This window comes from Sceloporus occidentalis, unplaced genomic scaffold (genome assembly GCF_023333645.1).
Source record: "Sceloporus occidentalis isolate IW3139 unplaced genomic scaffold, rSceOcc1.0.p SCAF_138, whole genome shotgun sequence".
NCBI lineage: Eukaryota > Metazoa > Chordata > Lepidosauria > Squamata > Phrynosomatidae > Sceloporus > Sceloporus occidentalis.
Genome location: NW_028317118.1, coordinates 285705 through 301542, shown reverse-complemented (window position 1 = coordinate 301542; position 15838 = coordinate 285705). Strand labels below are relative to the sequence as shown.

Here is a 15838-nt window from a genome sequence, read left to right as displayed (position 1 = left end):
AAGTCACATGCTCTCAGCCTCAAGGGAAAGGCAATAGCACACCTCCTCTGAACAAATATAGCCAACAAAAACCCATGATAGGGTCGCCATAAGTTAGAACGAACCTGAGGGCACACAGCACACACACACTATGTCGATGGGGGGGGGGTACGTCCACGTGTAGGTGCAAAGGGAGTCACAAGGGTAACAAGTTTGAGAACCATTGACTTAAGGTGTTACCAAGCCGTCTTATACACAGTCTGAAAAATCCAGTCAAAACAGTAACTCATCAACCCCAGAGCGGTGACTACTTTCTAGGTCTTGAAATGTCGGTTGGTTCTGATTTGACTAGCTACCATACTAGATCTCTGCCTCTGGAAAGAAAATCCTCGGCTCGGCATTGATTCTTCCCCTCACCCTTGCAATTTCCCATCGCCAGTTATCTTGTACACACTCGCCAAGGGTAAGAAGGCTGTCTGTCCAACAGCTGAAGAAAGGATCTGTGCTAATTGATTTATGGTTTTAAAGCCAATTTAATCAGTGCAATGATTAGAAATATCCTTGTACTATGGAATTCACAGCAAGCTGTAAGCTACAAGTTGCAATACAAGTGGACAACAGATTAGATATAGCTCTAAGCATATGTGATTATAAATGGTTTTCATTCAAAAGGAAGTAGTGACTTGTAACTGCAGGACCCAGAGGCCTAAATCCAATTGTTAGTTCCAACTAGAATACACACAGCTGCTGAATAGTAAGTCAACACTTCTTATAAATCCCATTGATTCAGTGGAACAAGCTGTTGGACACAGGACAGAGTGCCAAGATTGGGTTTGTACCTTTCCAATGTGAACAGGAGAAGGAATTATGCAGCCCTCCAGATGATGTTGGACTGTAAATCCCAGCAGCCCTAGCCAGCAGAGCCAATCCAACAATATCTGAAAGGACACATGATTTCTACTCCTGATTTTACAAAACAGCAAATAGGGGAGTTTTGTCCAGGCCTATTGTAACAGGAAACAGAATGAGCATCCTAAAAGAGTGAAATAGACTGGACCACTGCATGTGTGTGTGTGAAAGAGAGAAAGAAAGACTGAGATTTTATAAGCATCCTTACATGAGTATTCATACAACCTTCCTTGAAAGGAGGGAACAAGCAGAGCAAGGAATGTGTTAGGCCAAATGCCAGCCACAGATGCTGGCGAAACGTCAGGAAGACACTCTTTTAGAACATGGCCACATAGCCCGAAAAACCCGCAAAAAACTATGTTAGGCCAGAGTTTTTGATTTGACTAGCTACCATACTAGATCTCTGCCTCTGGAAAGAAAATCCTCGGCTCGGCATTGATTCTTCCCCTCACCCTTGCAATTTCCCATCGCCAGTTATCTTGTACACACTCGCCAAGGGTAAGAAGGCTGTCTGTCCAACAGCTGAAGAAAGGATCTGTGCTAATTGATTTATGGTTTTAAAGCCAATTTAATCAGTGCAATGATTAGAAATATCCTTGTACTATGGAATTCACAGCAAGCTGTAAGCTACAAGTTGCAATACAAGTGGACAACAGATTAGATATAGCTCTAAGCATATGTGATTATAAATGGTTTTCATTCAAAAGGAAGTAGTGACTTGTAACTGCAGGACCCAGAGGCCTAAATCCAATTGTTAGTTCCAACTAGAATACACACAGCTGCTGAATAGTAAGTCAACACTTCTTATAAATCCCATTGATTCAGTGGAACAAGCTGTTGGACACAGGACAGAGTGCCAAGATTGGGTTTGTACCTTTCCAATGTGAACAGGAGAAGGAATTATGCAGCCCTCCAGATGATGTTGGACTGTAAATCCCAGCAGCCCTAGCCAGCAGAGCCAATCCAACAATATCTGAAAGGACACATGATTTCTACTCCTGATTTTACAAAACAGCAAATAGGGGAGTTTTGTCCAGGCCTATTGTAACAGGGAACAGAATGAGCATCCTAAAAGAGTGAAATAGACTGGACCACTGCATGTGTGTGTGTGAAAGAGAGAAAGAAAGACTGAGATTTTATAAGCATCCTTACATGAATATTCATACAACCTTCCTTGAAAGGAGGGAACAAGCAGAGCAAGGAATGTGTTAGGCCAAATGCCAGCCACAGATGCTGGCGAAACGTCAGGAAGACACTCTTTTAGAACATGGCTACATAGCCCGAAAAACCCGCAAAAAACTATGTTAGGCCAGAGTTTTTCTAAAAGAGAGATCTTCAAGAGTTCAAATAGGAAATGGCTGACCAACTAACATTTGTACAACTGGTCCCCAGGACTTGCCCCCATACCCATGAACAAGAAAGTGGCAGGCAATGTAATGCCACGCAGAAACAAAGAAAGGGAAGTGATACAGGTAGCCATTCCAGGTAAACTGGTAGACAGTACAATTAAATAGTAAATTATCACACATGCAGAACAGGAGTGGATGACAAGGCCAATTTTTGTCCTCACCTCCACCCTGATTTCCCATTAAATCCCAACTGAAAAAGGCTTTGTAGGCTGAGGAGTTAGCAGAGTGTACAGCCACACAGTCATGTTTGTGTGCAGTGTTGAATATGATTTTCAAGTAGGAAGTGGGATTGCATGGGCTGTGTGTGGCTCAAAGTCTGCATTTTTGCTAGCCTCAACAGGGAAGTACAAGTCCTGTGAACGAAAAATCAAACTAAGTTCTTCAAAGGTAAGTCTTGTCCCACTAAACTTTCACTGTTTTTTGAGAGTACCCATAAACATGTTGATGCGAGTCATCTGGTAAACTTTCAAAAATCTCACCAAAGGCTTCAGAAGAGCCAGGAGACCTTTTGTCTGCTTTTGTGTTCTTACAGCTCTGCTGGGGTTTTTTCACTTGCAGGGAGTAGCATGCTGCATGCAGTCTCAAGTGGTCAAGTCTACCCTAACAGCCTTGCTTGTTTGCCAGGTCATGTTTATGGGAAACTGAAATGGTCCCTCTTCTGTGCTATTAAGTTATTCACTGTACTATAAGTTTAAATAATTATTCAAAGTATACCAAGGTATATAACTGTAATGTTCAGAAATTTGTAGATATTTATGTTGTGTTGGTATATCTACCAACACAACATAAATATGACAGGAGAGCAACAACTAAAACCACTAAGTTGTTGCAGGGACTAAGAGCCCAGGAAAATGGAAAAGTCTTATACTGGCACCGAAAAGATGGCTAAGTAGGCACTGGGTGACCATGCTTTAGGAGAGCATTCTGGAACTGGGGGCCACCCCTAAAAAACCTCTCTCTTGCCACCCTCAGAGAGGTGTGACCAAGATATAGCTCTTGGTTCTTAGTCTGCTTTTGCAGCTAAGGGTATGAGACTTTGCCCCCGTCTGGACTAGGAGCAAGTAGTGCAGCTTCAACTAATATGTCAAAATGCCTGTCTGATAAAATAAATTACATATTGGCGTGTCCAGTTGCCACAATGACACATTATAGTAAGAAGGAGAATGAGACCTGGATTGTTAACTCACAGCGTGCAGATCCAGGAAAAGTCCGTGTTCTTCTTCATTTGGATGCAAGCCACCCACTGCTTCCAAGAGGGATGGATCAGCGTTGAGGAAATGAGGATGGGAAATAAATACAGGTGCATCTTTTTTAAAAAGAGAGAGAGAGTGAAAAATAAATAAATAAGAGAAATCAGATGCAGAAGAAAAAGAAACTCTTGAGAAAGTCCTCTAGATCGCCACACTCTCTCGGCTTCTGCTACCAAAATGGAATACTTCAGCTGATAATTGTGAATAAAATGGGAGGAAAGAGCTTTAAAACTGCAGCAACCACAAGGATTAGAAACTTTTTCTCCATTTGGAAGGTAGAAGCAGGCATCTGGCAGGCCTCCTGGAGACAGGGGAGCCCAAAAAATGGGTGCTTGGCAGCTCTCCCCCTTGTTCTCCCCATACAGGCCTGTGATATTGGTGGAAGAGAAAGAAAGCCTTTCCCTGAAGATCTTAAAACTCAAGCAGGCTCATATAGGGAGATAGGCTCTTTCAGATCGTCTGCACTTAAGTCATAGTGGCATTTTAGGAAAATCAACTTTGCAAACAGCACGTTTAGCACCTGTCGCTACCAACAAGCAAAACAGTGTCTTCTGTGCAAAAAAGGATGCCTTAACCACATCATATTAGAGCAGGCCCACAAATCCTACCTGGAGAGCAAAGACAGGCATAACATATGTTAAGAACAGTAGGTCCAATTCAGAAATATCTCCACTGCATTTCATTCAGCCAAAAAGAACTGAGCTCTGAGGTGAGGGGAGACTGTAGTTCTGCAAGTTGGAAACAAAAATTGACTGAACGTAGCACTGACTGCCTAACACCCCAATATCAAAGGCATCATCAGCTCCCATTCCCAGGAGCAGCTTTTCACATGGAAAGGAAAAGAAATTTACATGTTAAATGTGTATATATACTTGACTGTTTGCTTGAAAGTTGGCAGCAGTCCACTTAAATCATGAGTGTGGAGCTGTGAATTAGTGTTCTCTTTGCTCAACTGTTTATCTGTCATGAAAGCTGTGAAACCAAACTGAAGTAGTTCACACTGCTACTTGCAAGGCAAGGGTGACAGAGCCACCCATGGCTACTTCCATCTAGAAGGTACATGCCCTCTAACCACTTTGGAACCGGGGCATGCCCATTGCTTAATGCCATCTTGAGAAATATTTAACCTAATTCTGGCGGCAATGCAGGCAGAGTTGAATAGCTGGGGATATTTACAGATTTCCCAGACAGAGGCTATGAAACAAGGAGGCACCACTGAACGTTGGCAATGAACAACCTGGAACAAATTTGCCAAAGAGTCACCCCACAAAATATAAATCCAATTACACAAACCAGGAACTGCTCATGTGCCTTGAAAAATGTTTCACAATATGGACCGACTAGAAACTTATTCAACAAATAGCAGTTTAAAATTCCAGAAAACCTAACGGTGCATTCAATGCTTTTCCTATCCAGTTTCTATAAAGGCATACATTTATATCCCACCTTCCACAGCAGGAGCTCAGGAGACCTGCCCCACTTTATCCTCACAACAGCCCCATAAGCAGGTCAGTCTGCTAAATGGTAGCTGGAGAAAGGTCACCCAGAAAACTTTAAATCTAGATCTCCCTCAGCTGAACTTGGAAAAGTCGGGGCAGGGCTTACTCCAACTCCCAGAATCCCTCAACCCAGCTCTGCTCCCTGCTGAAGCACAACACTCCATGCCACATGAAGTAGCAGCACATGTGCACATGCACAAACATTAAATGCTATATAATTAAACTTTTTATCAACTATTCTATTACACAATTCCATGAGACAAGACATAGCTTCCCTCCCATAACCAATTGCAACAACAGAAGTTCCAAATTGATGCAACAAACAATGGTAAAGCATAATCCCAATACAGCAGTTCTAGGGAGTGGCCATAATTGGGCAAAGGGCATTTATTTTGGATCCTGGTTTAATCCTTGGCATCACTGCTTAAAGCAGAGGTGGAGATGATCTGGAGCCCAGAGGGCAGCACCACCTGATTTTCCACTCCACTGGAGGGCTGTGATGTGGTGTCTTGGCATTTGTGCCATCTTTTGGGTTGCTGGCAGGAGAGTCTTGCTGCTTCAGGGTGGATGATCCCTGTTTTTACCTGTTTTGAGTGGTTTTAACCAAAAATGAGGGATTGGGCAGACTTTTTTGGGGAGATGCTGGTGGCTTTAGGGGTCACTAAGAATTCCAAGGGTGGCATGACACTCAGTCTTCACGGTGTGCTATCAGCTCTCCAAACAAGAATAGAGTCAGAGAGCCAACATCACTTTTTAGACCTTGTTATGCCTTTTAAAAAGTCAAAACACGAGGCAGACATACTTAAACGGCAGGAGCTGACATTCTGGATTCCGGACTGCAGGCATGGACAGAAGCCTTCATTGGGTGCATAGTCTGTTCCGTTGGCAAATAATGTCTTTGGCGCTACATACCGGTTTGTAGGTACGCCTTTGAATTTTCGAGAATGACTGAAGATTAAAGTCATGGACCTGAAAATAGTGATTCCCAAAAGATACAGGTCACCCAAGTAGTAGAAGAACAACCTGAGAACCCAAACATACTCCCATTATGTCATCAAGCCATATGTCACATTAAGCTCCACCAGGTACACTCCCTCTCCGTCCCTATTTAAAACTTTGCATTCCCTTCGTCATTTTCACCCACCTTCTCCTGCAACAGCCATTTTAATCCTTATTGTACAGTGGGACTGTGGAATCTACATCTTTCCAAACATTTTGAGACTTCAGCTCCCATCAACCTGACCAATGGGAGCTGTACTTCAAAAACATCTGGAAGGACACAGGGGTTCACCATCCTTGCTTTTACAAAATGATTACAGTGCACATTGTAATTTTAATAGGTACCCACTTAGCTCTAATCCCACAACAAGGAAAAACTTTTCCCTGACCTAAATTAAAAACTATGTGGGACTTTTTAATTTAGGTCAGGGGAAAGATGACGGGAATGGGACAGCACACGGTAGGGATTTACAGAATTAAAGATAGCATGAAAAAGGTGAGCGAGACATTCCCTCTACTGAATTACTAGAATTCATGTTCCTTCAGTGCAACTAATAGGCAGTTGGCATGGATCAAAGTAAAGGACCTGTTTACACAACCCATTTGTCTCTGGATGTGACATTAAACAATAACATCTGCATATTCTTCCTTTTCCTCTACTTTCTCCAGCCCTTTTTCTATTGTGTCATGTCTTTTTAAAACTGTACACACTTGTTTTAATTATTTTGTTGACTACCCCAGGAGGCTGGTGAGGTTTTCTTTCCTCGCTGAAAAATAAGAGTAGACATTTTAAATCAAATAAAAAGCAGTCTAGATGCATCATCCAGGTGAGATGTTGCCTCTTCCTACTATCCAGGAGGAGAATGTGACTACTGGAAATAATGTATATAAAATATATGCAGAGCTCAAAAGGTGAATCAGAATAGAGAACCTAAACGAGGAACCCATTATGTGGGCAACCTCTTTTATGGTTGAAAAGAAGGTCAAAGAAATAATGAGAAACATCAGGTTCTCTGCACAATTTTTTTAAAGTGGAGGAATGGCATTTACTTGATATAGTAACACATGGAAAGCCAAGTGGAAGAGACTGACCAGGGATCAGCTCTTTGTTGGGTAACATTGCAATGAAAATTCACAAAAAAAACTGGGTCAAAGAGCTATAGGATTCCAGTTTTTTAGAAGCTGGGTGGTGACTTGCTACAGCAAACATTATGGCTTTACGTACCTGCAGGCATCTGGGCTGTAAAATTCCAGAGGTGTGGAAGGGGTCCTAAACGGTGGCCACAGCTCCCCAGCCGTTCCGTTGATCAAATTGCACTGATCAGAGTTCCAGTAAGACACCTAAGGGGATTGTCAACACTAAGATACAGAAGCAAGCTTACTAACATCAGTGCTTTCATTCTGCAACCTAGTTGGTGGAGGAGACTTTGTTTGCCTGTTTTATATCACCTGAAGAACTCGCCTTTTGCTCAGTGCAGAATCCAAGCCACCTCTGTTAAGGATTTGATATTTTAACCTGGAGTAAACAAATGCCTTTGCCTGGTTTGATTAGGAGAACACACAGAATTGTGATGGTGCCAAATGCTTCACACTCAATCTTATGCAGTGGCAAGCCTCTTTTGGTAGAAATTTTGTAAGACTCATTTTCAAATTGAGAGGACAGGAGATTGTTGTGGGTTAATGGGAAAGCAGAGCGCGCTTTATTAATACTGACATCTGTGCAAGAGGATATGAACAACTGCTTTTTTTCTATGTTTGAGAGAAAGAAGGAATAGGGAATAAACGAAGAGACTATGCTTTGGTTTTTACCTCTTTCAGTCCGTTCCATGTATCTATCATGTGGGCTCTGGAGATGTCAGCCATGCCAGTGTACACTGTGAACAGCCCAGTATTTGAATTGTTCATCTGTAACAGGAGAGAAGTGGACATGTGGTCATACAATAAGTACCTCAATCAGCCACCTTTCAAAAGGCGTGAAAAACAAGTGGGAAAATAGAAAATGCACATTTTTCTTGCACACGCACCCTCTTAAACAGAAAATACACATTCAGATCAGGCTTGCAACCTTTTAGGACTACAATTCAAAAGCTTCCCTAGCCAGCATGGCTGGAGGTTGTAATCTAAGAAAATAATTTTTCTAAGTTCTGATTGCTTTATGAGGAAAGGCCACAGCACAGAGGCTGAGGATGCACTTTGTACACAGAAGGGCCAGAGTCCAGTCTTTGGCATCTCCAGCTGAAAGCGTTTAGCCAAAGTACAAGAGGCCTTAAACTTTCACAACCTTGGAGGTCAAGAACATCTGGGGACCAAGCGCCACCATCCCTGACCCAAGTGGTGAGTGATGACAGCAGCCACTATGCTGACTGGAAATGATTTCAAGCAAATTTGTAGCAGACTGCTTTAGATAGCAGCTTATCAGTCATTTAGTTAAACTGCCCTGGGCTGGATCCAAAATGCATTAACATATGGAAGAAGTCTTCCTTTCTAGTGCAATGTGTAGAACAACCCTTTCTTTTGCATTAATGCAAGAAAAGTGGAATCAAGGCCAAATACATTACTCTTTCCAAACAAGCTTCCATAGCAAAAAAAGCACAGTACCTGCATTGCATGCCAGAAGTCCCGGGTTCAATCCCCAGTACCTGCACTTGAAAAGATCTCTGATAGCAGCAACTTATGGCAAATACCACTGTCTGAGACCCTGAAGAGCTGCTGCCAAACACAGTAGGCTATACTGGCCTAGAGAGACAAATGTACCATCTTCTTGTGGGAGTATAAGTACAAAGAACAGTATGAAACTTACTGGGATACACTGATCACCAGGACCAGTCCAAGTAAGTGTTTGCTTGACACAAAGTACAAGATGGTACCCAACCCCACCTCTCAGTTTTAACTACAGAAGATGACTGGCAGTTCTATCATTTTGTAACACGGCCAGTGGGCTAGCATCTTCCACCACAGCAGGAGAGCTGGGAGGACACATATCTCTGTCCTCCGACATCTTGCTGCTGCTCCTTGTCCCCTAGCATCTGCCACCTGAGGCAGTGGCTCTACATATCCTAATGGTAAGGACTGGCCCTGCCCAGCACACTTACTCACTGCTGATTTCTGCCATATTTCTCGAGAGATTGTTTGCCCAGAGCTTGGAAATGATTCACTGAAAATTAATTTCTTGGTCCCGATTTGTTAACTATTCAAACAACATGTGCAACAGTTTTTTGTGGGGTTTTTGGGCTATGTGGCCACGTTCTATAAGAGTTTATTCCTGACGTTTCGCCAGCATCTGTGGCTGGCATCTTTCTCTGAAGATGCCAGCCACAGATGCTGGCGAAACGTCAGGAATAAACTCTTATAGAACGTGGCCACATAGCCCAAAAAACCCACAAAAAACTATGGATGCCGGCCATGAAAGCCTTCGACTTAACATGTGCAATCTTTGTCATTCCAACTGTTAAAAATGACAGCAGGATTAGGCTTTGTGGTAACAATATTTCTTATGATTTGAATTTGTTCCTGGAATTGTGTTAGTCATTCGACCCTGGCCATTCTCTGCAAGCAATGACTAACCCAACGAATTAAGTTCTCAAAGTTACCCTCAATTTTAATGTAAATAACCATCCAACACCAGTATGCTAGTGTTAATGCTAATGCTTCCAGGCTCTGCACTTGCCTCAAACCAGTTCTTCCCATTTTATTTATTTTTACGTACATCAGCAAACAAACCAAATTTCCCTTTGAATGGAACTAAACCAGGCTTGATGGAGTTGAGGAAATCGATGAGGGGGTCATCATAGCCCCACATGACCTCTCCCACTGTCCGATTCATGAAAGCGCTCTGCTTGAAAAGGGCAAAAGTGCTACTGACTGTCAGCTTCACAGCAAAGGGCAAATCCTCCAACATTACGGCTGCTCCCTGAAAGACAAAACCAAAGGAAAGGGTGGGTAGGAAAGAATATTGTTGTTATTTGCCTCAAGTAGACTTTGACCGTTGGCAACCCTATGAATGAGGGACCTCCAAGACCCTGGTCAACTTGCAGACTTGGGGCAGTTGTGGCTTCTTTGATAAAGTCTATCCATCAGTTTTCTACTTTTCCTACTGCTTTCCACCTTACCAGACATCATCATCTTTTCCAATGAGAAGTCATGATACCTCCAAGTTACAACAGCCATGGGTTAGTCATCTTTGCTTCTAGGGAGAGTTCAGATGTGATTTGGTTTTGGGCCCATTTCTTTGTCCTTTTGGCAGTCCCATGGCATCCATATGGATCAGATTATCATTACATGATAAACTAGTTGCATTGTGTAAGTATGGAAATAAGCTCTTAGTGACTCATGGAAATAGTAAGTCTGTGAAAGAACAACAGATTCCCAACAGGAAAAGATTTCTACCTGATATGTTCTATTTGTATGTTTCGCATTGCACTTGCATTATGAAACAAAAATTTTAAAACATTACTTTAGTGTAGAATGAAAAATCTCACTTCATAAATTTAAAATCAGGCTGAGAATAATTTTTGAGACAGGGGAGTTTTTTAAAGAGGGATTTTATAAGTGTTATATTTCATTAGTGTTTTTCTGGGATATTAAAATATTGTAATTGATAGGTGTATTGTTCAGATGTCAGTAGACCAAATATGTGCCTTACCTTTTCTGTTCATCTGTTCTTTCTTTTGTGTTAAGGAATTGTAGGTGTTATTAATTTTTCTTCAAGAAGTTTATTGTCTGTTTATTTCTAGACAGAATTTTTAAAATTGCCTTGGCTTGATAGATGTATTTGCTGGGGGAAATTGTTGCTAACAAAACTAGCTTTTAGAAAAAAACCTCTCCAGAAACTGCATCCAAGCATGCATTAAAATAAAGTATTAATAGGACCAACATCTAGAAACTCATGTGTTGCTAATATATAGCCATACTAGCTAATTAAGTCATTTCTCTATCCTAATCTCCTCAGATTAACTCAATCAGACCTACCTAGCCAAATTGGTGTTCCTTCCTAATCTGGTAGGAATTGGTACGCCTTCGTAATCCTTCCTAATCTGATCAGGCACAGCAGTTTACCTCTAGCATGGAACTGTCCGGAGATACTGGACTACTAATCCTATCACAGTCCAGCCAGTGTGAGTTGCAGTTTGAGACTTGTGGCAGTTGTAATCTAACAATCTGGAGAGTACCAGGTTGGGAGAAGCTGTAGCATGTTCCTTTTTTAAAATGACCTGGTTCTCAACTTCCATTCTACAAATGAAACAAAACTCTATTCACAAAGCTGAGTGTTTTCACCGCTGCCTTTGCTTTGTAACTCTCCTAAAAATGTTTGTTGGGAGAAGGCTCTTGAAAATGATATGGGGAAGCTGCAGAGGAAAGGGACAACTGCCACTTTTCCTACCTTCTACCACCAAAAGATTCCTTCAAGAGCCAAAATTAGGTGCCCAATTCTATCTTCCCTTCATGCTCCAAAATAAACCATTTACTAACACCACTGCTACTAGTATTGTTGGCGACATTTACACCCAATCTTCCCTGCAAATAATTCAACGGTTTTCTCCTCCCCACATTTTCCTTACAATAAACCTCCGAAGCAGGCTGAATGAGTGTTTCTGATGTTTGCCAGCACTGGGTGATCAAAATTCTAGCAATCCTTAAATAATATAGCACTATGATATCCTGCTATGAATTGCCTACATGGCTTTCAAGCATCTCCTCTCAAACATAAGGACTAAAAGCTTTGGTGTGTGTTTTTTTTAAAGGGGAAAGTAAGTAACAGAGTGGATCTGAAATCCCTTAGGTCAAAATCTCACTGGTGCACTATGCTAACATAAGGGTCCATTGTGTTATCAACTGAACATTTTACAGGGTTGCACAGAGGCAGTGAAGCAAGACTGAGAAAGGTGCTGTGGTCAATGTTGGGAAGGAAGGCTGCTGGCTCTGAGTACTTCTTTCTGCAATGCCTGGCTTTTAGGTGGTTCCCTGAAGCCAAAGTATTCTTGGAGGACTGAGCTGACAAATTGTCTTGGCAAAGGACAAATGAGTTTGCAAGACTGCTTTCCCAGAACAATCTGTTTTCAAGAACTCACCTAGAAGTGAGGATGTGATAGTAATGCTGACTTTGTCTGCTTTCCCTCACTTTCCTTGCAACTGTTGCACCTGTAGCCCTGTTTCTTCCACTACCATGCCAATGAAGTTACATCAGCATAGCACATCAACAACATCTCAGCTATGCTGTGTACTTTTCCTGTGCCCACACAAAAGAGTACATCTACAAACTCAGATAAACCAAGCCCACTAAACGAAACACACGGTGCAATCCTTTACATGCCATTTTGATCAACATGGCTTCACTCCCAGGTTAGTGAGTACAGGACGGCAGCCAAAATATTACACGATTTGTGAGTTTACTTACCAACACCAACATGTTCGGTACAACAACGTAATCGGATTCCAATCCATTTGACATGTCTGCCTGGAAGTGGAACCGCCGATACTCCAAGAAAGACAGTGTATCGTTGTCATTAAAAGTTATGTTTTCTTTCTCTCTATACTCCCTGCAAGAAAGACACACCATGACTAAATCAACACTTACATGTATTACCTGCACTGGGATGGGGGTGGAGAGAAATTCTCCTTGCAGATTGAAACTCCCAACAATTAGGGCACAATTCAGGTATTCTACTGCTCCAGAGAATAGGACCTGGAGCAATGGATTCAAACTAAAGGAAAAGAGATTCCCGCTCAACATTAGGAAGAACCTCCTGACAGCAAGAGATGTTCGACAGTGGAACACACTCCCTCGGAGTGTAGTGGAGTCTCCTTCCTTGGAAGTCTTTAAACAGAGGTTGGACAGCCATCTATTGGGGGTGCTTTGCTTCTGTGTTCCTGCATGGCAGAAGGGGCTTGGACTGGATGGTCCTTGGGGTCTCTTCCAACTCTATGATTCTAGGACTCCTGCTATTCTTCTGCCCCAGTCCTCCAAAATCATCCTTGTGTGTATCACAGAGGTAGGTTAGCAATCCACACTCTTCGTAAACTATCCCAGCAGTTTACATCACAATACCCAATGTCCCAGACAGAATGTGGATGAAACATGAGTCACTGGCTACAGAGAAAATAACAGTAAAAAATAGGACAGTTATGATGTTCAAGAGTTAATTCTAAATGGTGGGGGTGGTCTGAGAGGGATCCATTTAATACTCTTGCACATACAGACTGCCCATATGTTTCAGTGGAGAGAAGTGCTAGCCATCTGCAGTCTTTTTGCATGGGTCTTCTGTCAGCTTTGAAATCAATGAGGCATATGCCAGAATGTCACAGAAATATCAAGTTCCTTTGCCCATCTGAAACTCTGGAGAGCCAGATCTTTCCCCAACAGAGGATTCAGTGCTTTTAATAATCATGGGACAGACAGCAGTACAAAATCAAGAGAACTCATGCCCACTGAATCTGGGGAAACCCCCCGCTATTGTTCAAAAGAAAAAGAGCCTCTGAGAAACTGGGTAACTGGAATTTCTATGTGGGTGATGTGAGGATGACAGATTAGGCAGCTCACTGGGTAAACCTTTGCATTATGTGCCATGTAAATCCAGATGCTTTGGGCCTTGGCAAGAAGAGGGATAAATTGCTTTAAATCTAATCTCTGGCAAGAGGAGGGGGGGGGAAATCATTTATGTTAAGAAGCTTTTACCTCACCTACTTTCACTGTACAGTGACAATACATACATCCAAAACCCACAAATATGCTAAGAAGCCACATAGGCAAAACATAGGCCAAGAACAAGCATCGCATTATACTGGCAGCTAAACCTGCTGGGAAACACTCATGAGTGCGTGCAGCAATTTTTGCTGGATGCTTTCTGTTCTGGAAAACCTTTGGCGATACCCTCAATTGACCTGCTGCTGTTCTTTCCAGACTGCCTTCTGAATTTGAAAGCTTGTCAGAGGAACTTCAATACTGAGATAGATAAAGACAAGACAACACCCCCCACCCCCCATATAATATCCTGCCCATATTTACTTGGTCTGTCTCTGTGTCTGTTTATTTAAATACTTATACCCTGCTCTACCTCCACAGATCTCAGACCAACATATAACAAAATCAATAAGACAATACAAATACAAAAGGCTAATTATATATTGCCATAAATCATATGTCACTTAAAAGCCAAGCAATTTGAAAATGGCTAGGATGATTTAAAATAATGCCAACCATAGCCCATATGCAAAGTGGATAAAATAAATTAGACCTCAAAGGCTTTAATAAAAAGCCATTTTTGATTTGGTGCCAAAATATCACCAGCATTATATCAAGCACATCTCTGAGAGAAGGGTATTCCCTATTGGTCTTTGGTGCCTTCCACAGAGGCAACTGTAGTTAAACTATATAAATTTATGCATGGAACTTGGGAGACCCAAGTTCAAATCCTCACAGAAGCATTAAACCCACTGGCCAATCTTGAGGCAGACTCTTTGATGTTTATCACACTATACTCTTAAAGTGCTACTATTCCACTTTGACTCCTGTAGCTGCCTCCTGTTGCATTCTGGGATTTGCAGTTTTAAGGAGGGGTATTTAGAATTCTCAGGCAGAGAACTTCTCTGCCTGAGAATTCTAAATACCCCTCCTTAAAACTGCAAATCCCAGAATGCAACAGGAGGCAGCTACAGGAGTCAAAGTGGAATAGTAGCACTTTAAGAGTATAGTGTGATAAACATCTTTCTCTCTCCTCTTCCTCATCTCCCAACTTATCTCACAGGGCTGTTGTAAAGATAAAATGTGGAGGAATGAGTCATGTACAACCACTTGAACTCACTGGAGGAAAAGTAGGGTAGATGTTCTACTAACAAAAGTAAATGGGAAAGGGGTATTTCCTCCCTCTTATAACACTACAACTTTAGATCGTCCAATAAAAATGAGTGGCAGGAAGACCAAGACAGGCAAAAGGAAGTCCTTTTTCACAAAGAGCATAGTCACATGCAGAATTAAGTATCCCAAGATGTGGTGATCAGCAAATTAAAAGATTAAACAAATTCAAGGAGAGGAAGGCTTTTAACACCTAGCAGTCACAATGACTAGATGGAACCTCTAGAAGGGGTTAACATGTTCATGCCCCACTTGCAGTCTTCCTTGACTAGGAGCAGGCATGTTTTGAAGCTGAAGGAGCTACAATGTCCCATTTTCAGCTCCTTTCGAAGACTGTTAACTCATCTTTGGCGCTACCCTTGTGGATGACCAGAAATGATATGTTAATTGTGGTTGCATTTTGGAAATCTGGGAGAGGCATCACAAAATAACAAGGAACAGCCCAACTAAGGTTTTTTTGTCCATCATCTGAATGGGAGGGTGGCCAAAAAGAATTAGGCTGTGCCTGGAACTGGTAGGGAGGTGTCAGTGGGTGTCCCAAGGGCTGCACTGGAACCCAACAGCTAGATCTGGCTCATGGGCCTCATGATTCTCAGCCCTGTCTGAGAGGGATTTAGTTGGTCACTGTAAACACAAGATATTGGACAAGATACAGAGCTTTGGTCTGACTCAGCTAGGCTTGTTCTATACTTGTTGAGTATGCACCCCAGAATATTGCATTTAGAACTCACCTTTCTTCTACATACCTCACCAGGGTTCCAGGTAGCTTGGCATCTTGGCACTGATGAGCTCCAAACTTGTTTAGCTTCAGTATGGTAGCAACATCATAGGCCTTCAAGACCAGGACCTGGCAACAAACTTCTCTACAATTCCCCACAATTCTATGATGGCAGATGTGTAGGGATTTGGTCATTTGGAAGCAACTGACACATTGCATGAGCTGAA

General features: G+C 42.1%; 1 protein-coding gene across 3 annotated transcripts in view; it reads right to left on the bottom strand.

Annotated features, from left to right (window-relative positions):
* The window catches only part of LOC149281122 (scavenger receptor class B member 1-like), a 44080-nt gene that overhangs the window by 17655 nt on the left and 10587 nt on the right, over window positions 1-15838 (bottom strand). For all 3 annotated transcript variants that reach the window (XM_089499635.1, XM_089499637.1, XM_089499636.1), the window contains exons 3-8: window positions 12440-12581; window positions 9752-9955; window positions 7855-7950; window positions 7271-7386; window positions 5849-6015; window positions 3485-3603 (exon numbers count right to left, since the gene is read on the bottom strand). In XM_089499635.1, the coding sequence (XP_089355761.1) occupies window positions 3485-3603; window positions 5849-6015; window positions 7271-7386; window positions 7855-7950; window positions 9752-9955; window positions 12440-12581 (844 nt within the window). The remainder of the gene's footprint in view (window positions 1-3484; window positions 3604-5848; window positions 6016-7270; window positions 7387-7854; window positions 7951-9751; window positions 9956-12439; window positions 12582-15838) is intronic.